The following is a 9,815-nucleotide window of genomic DNA, read 5'->3' on the forward strand; positions in this document are numbered from 1 at the left end:
TCTCGGTTTCATCCCGAGTCAAGAGACGAACCAAAACCGAACTCTTGTTTAAATGCTTTATATTTAAAATGATTTAATAATATGTTACATGTAAGATTTGTATATTATAAATTCTAAGTTCATTTTAATAAGTTTTATGGTATTGGGAATGTGGTAACCATCCTCGCTCTTATTCCGAGTCAAGGACTGAACCAAGACCGAACTAAACCGAGTTCACTCGCTTAAGACACACTAGTTGTGTTTTGGGCCACCAGATCTCGTATTTTTCTCCAAAACTATATACTAATTTTAATTATTTTCTCAAAATACTTGGCATGTTGGATCCAACTTGATCTCATAATAATTTTGGACCGACAAAACCAAACACTCGCTTAACGGACGTCGAGGTTCTCCTTAATAGAACTACACACTTGGTTAAGTTTCTTTTGATTTCATTGAGTTATCTCATAACATTTATTAATTTGGAATCTTGGCTTCGAGCTTGACCAATTATCAAGACTCGAACCGACAAATCCGAACACTCGTAAAATCTCGTGTTGGTAATCTATCTAACAAAGGATCTTGCAATATTGCAACTTTACACAAATATTTACTTAACAAAGATTAAGTAAAACTAATGAATAGAATACCGAGACCCGACTTCGAGTAAACTTACTTTTCTAAAACCATTACTTTAATTCTTATGTATTTACACTTTGACTCTCAAACTTTAATTATTTATTTTACTTGTCAAGTTATTTTACTTTAAAGTTTTTAAAACCATCTACTAACTGAAGACCTTTTTTAATCTAGGTCTTGCCCGTTGAACTTATCATTTCCCGTTTTATCGCAAACTATCCTTCAAGTTACTTATTTTACGTGAGTACATTTCATCCCCCATTTTCTTTTTATACTTTGGGGGGTAACATGCATACTTATTCAAAACAAGAATGATTTATAACACTCTATCCTCAACCCACAAACTCTATGGTGTATGATACTTAGAATACTTGCTCTATTTTATATTATATGTTTCATATGCTTTACGTGCACGAGTGTTTATTTTTATGTTGTTGTGGAGCCTCAATAAGTATGATTATACACACCCTTAACTACTTTAGCCTTGTGCTAATAGAATAGGGCCTTATTATCCGAGTATGTCGGTTGTTACCGATTAGAAAAGATCCTCATTTATTTATGATTTATATACCGCAATTGTTGCTTTTATTTATAGTCTCATATACGTTTGTGGATTTCGCCTCATATTATATGTACTCAAAACTATGAAATTTCTCACCGACATTCATGTTGACAAATATTATTTTATGCATTGTTACAGGTTTAATTATTGGTTGATTGGAGTTTGAAAATGTTATCTTATTTGAAACCGTTCAGGTTATTAGAAGAATGAACAATTAAATTCTTATATTTGGTGTTATTTGTATGAACAAGATGTGTACTTTTGGTGATTGAATGTAATTAATGAGTTGTTTGTCACTTTAATAGTGTATTGTGTTCATTGACAACCCGTTGCACCCCCACATGTTCCGCCGCCTTGGGTCGGGGTGTGACATATTCCTAATATTCTCACATATCGTATTCTACAAGTTGGAGTTTTTAACCAAAATGGGTTAGGAGGAATAAATATTTACTAAAATGAGGATATTGAAAGTTATTTACCAAAATAAGTTTTTTTCATGTAAACTTATCTTTTCTCAATTATAATCTTTTTATGTAAAATAGTTTCTACTAAAAAAAATTTAATTCAAGATAGAAAAAAAAAACAGAATAAATTTAAAAATAATAAAACTTACTTTCTTACTGTTTTTTCTCCTCCGATTTTTTTTTTCCAAAATAGTTGAGAAAATGATTTAGAAAAAAGGTCTCTACAAAATGAAAGAAAATGAATTTTGTTTAGAGTAAAATACAACATAAAAATTAAAACAAGCAAAATCACGAATTAACAAGATTAATCTATATTATCTCTAAAGGTCATTACGGAGAGCAAAATCCCTTTTCTTTTTAAAATTTATTTTCATCATTATTCGTAAAAATTACTTTTGTTCGTTAACTTTTTCTTTTTAAGTTGAATACACAACCGTGTTTCTTTTTTGTTCTCAACATTCCGGTATAATTTTGTTGAGAACAAATTTGTATACAAGTGACGGTACCGTACTGGTACTGTGACAAACCAAAATGATTCCGACCTAACAATATCAGTATTGTTATCAGTTTTATCGGGATCGGTATCTGCACTCGTTTTTATGGTTTTCGCAATTATGTTTATTTTCTCTCAACACTCTAGCATAGATTTTGTTAGAACTGTTCAAATTTTTTGGATATAGTAAGTTTTTTGAATGTCGGTACCGTACTAGTACAGATAACGAGCCAAACATATTCTGACTAAGCAACGTCGATATTGTTATCAACATTAAATCTAATTATATTTTTGAACACCCTTAATATAAGAAAAAACAATTTGTTGAAAGCAATAAATAAAATTAACGAAGATTAAAAAAACTGAAAAATATATTAATATGAAACTGTTGTTTAAAATCTTTAAGATAACAAATAAACTATTAAATTTTAGATGACGATTTAAAAGAAAAATATTTTTTATTTTGAAGAAAACAGCATGAAAGATAAAAACTTCAATTTCATTATTTTATAGTTCATTTATTTATTAACTTTTTGAAAGAAAATTTTTAGTAGAAATGCTTTTTACTCATAAGATTATGAGTGGGAAAAGATAAAAGTAGAAATGATTTTTATTCAATAAGATTATGAGTGAAAAAAGACAAATCTAAATAAAGTCACATATTTTGATAAATAAGTTTTAAATCTTCTAATTTGATAAATATTTATTCCTCCCATCCTATTTTAGACAAAAACTCCTACAAGTTATAAACACAAGAAATCTTGAAGCCTTAACTGGTTAGCATTCAAATATCATATAGATAACCCTGCAAAGATTATAATGTAAACAATAAGTCTGAATGATTTAGACCTAATTTTAACCATGCAGATGTTTTTCTGTTTGAAACCAAACAGTGTGTAGTCTGAATGAATTAGATGTTTACATCTGGTTCCATTCAGATGTAAACAAACAGCTCCTAAATCATTCCAATTCGTTGCCCTTAAAAAATGAGTCAAAACCTTGGTTCAACACTTTAACCCTTTTAGAGCTTCTCATTCCGTTCTCTATCTCCGTATCTATAATTACATTAAAAAAATCATCTTTCTCTTCTATTTTCAATTAAATAATATTTTTTTATACTTTTATTGTTACCTTTTATCTCTCCTTCACTCACAACCACTTTTAAAAACATTAAAAAATTATAGAGGGTGAACAGTGTGTTTCTTCAAATTTAACCATAAACAGTAATATTGTCTTTCTCTTTCTCTCACAAAAACTTTTAACCATCTCTAAAAAATGGAGACTCCCCTCACATTATTTGGAGAATGGAATGGGAATGCTCTTAATATGTACTAGAGTAACGGTCATGTTTTTGGTTAAAACTCAGCCAGATAAATGTTGTCATTAAATTCGTATTCATTTACTTGTAATATTTCCATCTTGGGCACCCTTAGAGCATCTCTAATGGTTCCTTATTGGCATGGTTTAAACTTAAAAACAAAAGCAACGACCTCTTGGTCCCATTAGAGTGTAACGATTGACAATAATAGCGTGTGAGTAAAAACTTGAAAGAACCATTGAGAGTGGGCTCATCTAAATTCCAACTCACATTTGTCTGCTTATTTCACAACACGCACATTTAAATCAATATCAATTAAATAAAGAGAAAATATGAGGATGAGATGACGGTTTAAAACAAGGACGGGTAATAACCACAGGATAAGAAATGAAGGTTTTTGTAGGTTGGATCAAAATATATATGATATGACATGCTGAGTTGACTGTTTAAAACAAGAACGAGTGTGTCGTATTGATGATGCTCGTATTAATATGCTAAAGTAGTTACAATATTGGAAAAACTAAACGCCACAGTTAGACTATTCTATGAATTACGAAGCAACACATTATTGAAAAACTAACTTGTCTAATGAAAGTTAGACTGGGTCTTGAGTAATTACTTCACATATGCTGGGTTTTTGGTTCTCTTTTAAGGAATTTTTGTTTCACATTTGAAGAACTCACATTCACAAAATAGTACATTAGCATACTGACAAGAACTTCATTAAAAGCTTAAGATAAACTAAGATTACGTTATAAAGTATGAGCACAAACAGAAACCATGGTAATATATATACTAATATGCCATCGCAAAACTCTTTAGGGATTCTACCTCTTGAACCCCGTCAAGACGATCCCTCTTGATCTTACGGGCGAATCCCTAAAAGAAAAATTAAGAAAAAAAAACAAAAAAAAAAAAGAGAAAAACAAAAGGCCTTTTTCAACGGCGTATTTGACCGTCCGTAACAACCCCATTAAGGGTGCTTATGGCTTAGTCAAACCACTAAGTGCGACAAAAATATATATGTAAACAATTTTCAAGTTTCAACCTTCTTGATTATTTTATGATGACGTTATCTTCGTCGTAATTAAATTTCTTTTAAATATATGTAACTTTGTTTCTCCACCATAACAAGTATTTTCCTTTTAGCACAAATAAGATTAACACAAATAAGAACATACTATTAAATTAATATACATGGATTAAATGTTTATAATATTCAAGTTTCTAAAAATTAAACCAATATAATATTACTTATTAAAGATGATCACAAATAAGAAATTACTTTCTAGCCAACCAGCATCACCAATGTTCTAAAAGTAAGTGAGGAAGAATTGGCACCATCACCTGTAACTAATATGTTACGTAAGTTTTGCTTTCTACAAAGATTCGGGTTTCTTTTATTCGAGTGTCATTCAAGAGAATCTTATATGAAACATGTGTAAATGTCTTTGAGAAAAAAACGCAATGATGTCGTGTCATATAACTGGCACATAAAAAGGTGCTCTGGATGTGTCTCGCATAGGCAACTAAACAACTAATTGTCTTTTAGAAGATAAGCGATATCTATGTAAAGGACAGATCATCATTGCTTTAAACCCTTATGCTGCTTTACACTTGTAATGTAGATTTGCTTGTGTACCTAGGAAATGACTTAATATGTTTACCAAAAGAGTGTAGTTATTGAGGAAAAGAAAATACACATTGGAAAAACATGAGTGATCACTTGTGGAGGCATTTCTGTATATTACGATGAGTTGCCGGGCAAATCTCCTTTGGCAACTTTCACTCTTAACATCACTTGGTTATGGTGCATGCGCCTGAACCAAAAGCGATAATGTACTTAGCTGCCAAACGAGAACTTACCCAGTAATGCACCAATACATCTTGAACCCACTTGATGGTTATTTTCACTAGAAACTATATATTTATAGATAACAATTGCTTATGCTATATTGGATATTCCAAGCACCATCCATTTTGTAAAGAAAAGAAAACGTGTAAGAAGATTGGTAAAGCTTTAACATATGGCCATACAAGTTCCATGTGTTGCTTTCTTGGTGAATAAAACTTAGAACATGGTAACTACTTGCAGCATATGCTGCGGTGAGTATCAGGATATCCAGCACATGTATCAAATTATATTCGATATGGAGATCAAACACTCTTTTGAGGTTACCACTTTATAAGGATTCAGTGTTGTAATAGGTAGCTAGACCTCACAAATATATTCCTCTATGGAAAAAATTAGCCACTTGCTAGAGGTAAATTGTGTTAGGTTGGCGGGTTGTGTTGTTCAACCGAATACTCCCCATATACATCAAAAACAATATCAACGCTAACCTAGTAACCCGCACACACCGAAAAACGCGTAATCCAAGCACCACCCGCACGGAGGGTTTAAAACTACAACCTTTATAGTGTGCTTAGGAAAACAGTTTGTAATATAGGCGATCCGAATATACTTGTCATCTTCTTAGCACCATGTCCGACTTAACCAACACAACATAACATGCTAGCAACGTCGCTTACGTCATGTTCCTTGATCACCGTGCAGTGTTTTCTTTGTGGGCAAATGACAATAAGTTCATAGACTTGACTTTACTACAGTGACAGAGAAACATAATTCACTGAAAATTAAGTTCTGTCACAAGCATAACCATATCTTTATATGGTAAAGTAAAAGGGGTTGAAGATTACAACCACCTGATTAAATTATACCAAAAGTGCATACAATAAATCAATAAATTTATCATACATTACCTCATCATTAAAGTGAAAAACAAAATCTTTTTACCACATAACATACTAGTAACCTCTGCAAGAACAAAACCCATCCTTAAAATGATGAAACCTATTACAATCTCTCAACACAATCTCCCTCCCAACATTCTTGGAAATAAATTTCGCCATCTCATGACACTCACCGCACACTTTTACATTCTTATTCACCTGTATAACCCTGCCAGCTGGCAACTTCAGTAACCCGAAACCTATAGCTAACATCTCACTATGCCCACAACCATCATCTTTACCAACTAATCCTAACCTTAACCTACCCGAAACCCCATCTTTCTTCATCTCCATCCTCACATTATCCAATAAAGATTCAATCTTTTTCACCTCCGGATAATCTTTATTCCCCGAAACAAACATATTAACTTTCCCCTTAATCTCTATCCAACTAAACCCTTTATTATTTCTTGTTATTCCATCTTTTAATGTCTTTACTTCTTCCCATTTTTCTGCTTCTGAATATATATTAGCCAAAAGTAAATAATATTCCATGTTTTCTGGTTCTAGTTCAAATATTCTTTCTGCAACTGTTTCAGCTAGCTTCACATCATGATGAAATCTACAACCACAAAGTAACGCGCCCCATATCGTGACATCCGGTTTAATACTCATTTTGTTAATAAACTTATACGCTTCTGATAAATTTCCGCCTCTACAAAGAAGATCCACCATACAACCATAATGTTCCATCTTAGGTTCAATCTTGTACTCGTTAACCATGATGTTGTAAAGTGTCCAACCTTCTTGAACCAAACCCGCGTGACTGCACGCATGTAATATAGAACTAAACGAAGCCTCGTTAAGTTTGATACGTTTTTTATCCATCTTTTTAAAGGTGGATAAAGCTTCATGACCGAATCCGTGCATGCAGTATCCAGCGATCATGACCGTCCACGTGAATAGATTCTTATCAACCATTTGATCAAATAGTAATTTTGCTAGAAACAGCTGGCCACATTTGACATACATGTCGATAAGTGCATTGACCAAGTATTGATCCGAAGTCAACCCTTTTCTCAAAATGTGCGCGTGAATCTCACGACCCTTGTTTAAAGCTGCCAGGCTGGCACAGGCGGGGAGTATGCACGTCATGGTTACGCTACCGGGTGTGATTTCGTGTTGCATTTTTGTGAATAGATCGAGTGCTTCGTTTGGAAGACGGTTTTTTGAGTAACCGCCGATGATTGTATTCCATGAGACAATATCTTTAAAGGGTGTATTTGAGAAAACATTATGTGCATCCTCCATGCTTCCACATTTAGCATACATGTCCATTAGAGCATTAGAAACCGGTAAAGATTCGATTTTGTTTTCTTTAATGTAATTATGCACTTCTTTCCCTTTCGTTAATGACCCGTTTGAAGCACACGCGTGCAAGATGCTGGTGACAGTAAACGTATCCGGTTTCACACCTTCGTTTTTCATTTCAATAAATAAACTAATCGCATCATTAAACTTACCGTCTCGTGTGTATCCAGCAATCATTGATGTCCAAGAAACAACACTTCTCTCACTCATGTTGTTAAACACTTTTAGTGTAGAATCCATATCACCACATTTTGAGTACATATCAATTAGCGTGTTGTTAAACTTAATATTCGTGTCGAACCCACATTTCACCGCGTAAGCATGAACCATTCGACCCAAACTAAGCTCACCCGTGTTAGCACACGCTGCAACAACAATAACCATGGTACTCAAATCAACACTTATATCCGAACCAATCATTTCTTTAAACACCTCAAACCCTTCCTCAGCAAGACCATTAGCCACAAACCCACTTATCATACTATTCCAACTTATCACATCTCTCTCAGGCAATTCAACAAACACCTGGCGCGCACCACCAACACGTCCAATCCTAAAATAAAACGCAATCATCGAATTTACAACAATATTATCCAACCCAAACCCTGATTTCACAACATACCCATGAACCATTTCCCCTAAACCCCCATCCCCGATCGCGCCCACGCACTTAAACAAGCACGAAAACGTATACGAATCCGGTTCAACGCCAGTTTCCACCATCATTTTAAACAAACACACACTCTCTTCATACTCTTTAACCTTCATATACCCATTCATCATAAAGTTCCACACAAACACATTCTTAATAACATAATTATCCAATATTATTCTCCCTTGTGTGACATCACCACATGTTACATACATAAACACAAGCTTTGAACCCACAACAGAATCAATCTCAACTCCATTTGAAACCATCAAATTATGAATCTTTTTGCCGTGAATTAAACTCTTTGATTCGGCGCAAAGCTGGAGTATGTCACAATATGTGTTAATATTAATAATGGGTTTTTGAATCTGAGAGGTGTAAACCAAATCCATGGCTTTTTGAAGATGACCCAGTTTGCAGAATCTTTGAATTTCAGCATTTTGGTGATTTAGTGATAAAATGGCGCGAATTTTTGTAGTGTTGAAGCGTGAAAGTTTTATATTTTGGGGTAATTGTAAGGAGATTGATGTGGGTTTGGTTATCAAGAGCATGTTGTATTGTATGCTTGATTTAGGATGAGGTTGTAGGCTTGAAGTGAAGATTTTGAGGATGGAAAGCTTAAATGAAAAAAACCGAAACCGAACTGAAGCCAAAACAAAAACCGAAACCGAACGGTTTAAAAAATCCAAAAACCGAAGTTTGGTTTTCGATTAGTTTTAGCTCAAAACCGCACCACACACACCTATACTGCATGTTAAGCTAGAGTTGTTTACTAAACAAACCATTTTGTCTTAAATAATAACCTTGACACTACCAATTGTGCTCGATCGAACCCTACTTTATCATTGTTACTCACCACCAATCACTTGGCCTTTTTTGCTTCTCATTTTCATAAATCCCCCAATAATCTACCTTTGTACTCTATGCCATCGAACAAAATAAAATAAGGAGACATTGAATTAGGTTATATCTTAAATTCCAACTTGTTTACCAAATCACTCATTAACTCACCATAATCATCGACTACCGATGTCTCTAATAAGGTTTTCTCCGCCACTGATTTCTCCACTCACGATCAAATTTAATCAGATGCACAATCCCTAGACGAAACCCTACCAAGAATCAAGATTTTGATTTTACTAGCAAGAATCAAATTTTTGATTTGGCTATTTTCTGAATTTTATGATTTTTTTGTTTGTGCTTCCAATTTGGGTATTTCTAAAATTAACCCAGACGATGTCATAAATAAAATATATATTTATATATATAAATAAATTAAAATTCCTACAAAATTGAGCCTTAGGAGTATCCAATATAGCAAATATGATCATTTCTCATGATCCATCAGGTTAGGCAAAGTGTTAAAAGAGGATAGAGTTTGATTAAAGAGACATTAAGAAAGTAACTATATGTCTGCTGCAACAAAGTTGCTTGTTCTTCTTCGTATCTTTTTTTTCTTTTGCACCGTCTTCTTCTTCCCATCTATTTTTCTCTACTCACCACATCAAGAATCCTCATTGTATTCCTTTTCTCATATGAAATACGATACGCATATGAACATAAACATATTACGACAACGATATTGAGATTATGAGAATAACTAG

The 9,815-nt window shown here is 33.3% G+C and overlaps 1 protein-coding gene across 1 annotated transcript; it reads right to left on the minus strand.

Annotated features, from left to right (window-relative positions):
- Positions 1-6,171: 6,171 nt before the first annotated feature.
- On the minus strand, positions 6,172-8,738 carry LOC143575889 (pentatricopeptide repeat-containing protein DOT4, chloroplastic-like). The gene has a single exon (XM_077060141.1). It carries the CDS (start codon positions 8,601-8,603, stop codon positions 6,264-6,266), a length of 2,340 nt encoding a protein of 779 aa, XP_076916256.1. The 5' UTR covers positions 8,604-8,738; the 3' UTR covers positions 6,172-6,263.
- Positions 8,739-9,815: the final 1,077 nt, after the last annotated feature.

Source organism: Bidens hawaiensis, unplaced genomic scaffold (genome assembly GCF_021521415.1).
Source record: "Bidens hawaiensis isolate Kalapana, Puna unplaced genomic scaffold, B.hawaiensis_p1.1 tig00027772_1, whole genome shotgun sequence".
Lineage (NCBI taxonomy): Eukaryota > Viridiplantae > Streptophyta > Magnoliopsida > Asterales > Asteraceae > Bidens > Bidens hawaiensis.

Excerpts from the sequence above, each read along its gene's own strand:
- LOC143575889 (XM_077060141.1), bottom strand. The coding sequence starts at position 8,603 with ATGGATTTGGTTTACACCTCTCAGATTCAAAAACCCATTATTAATATT.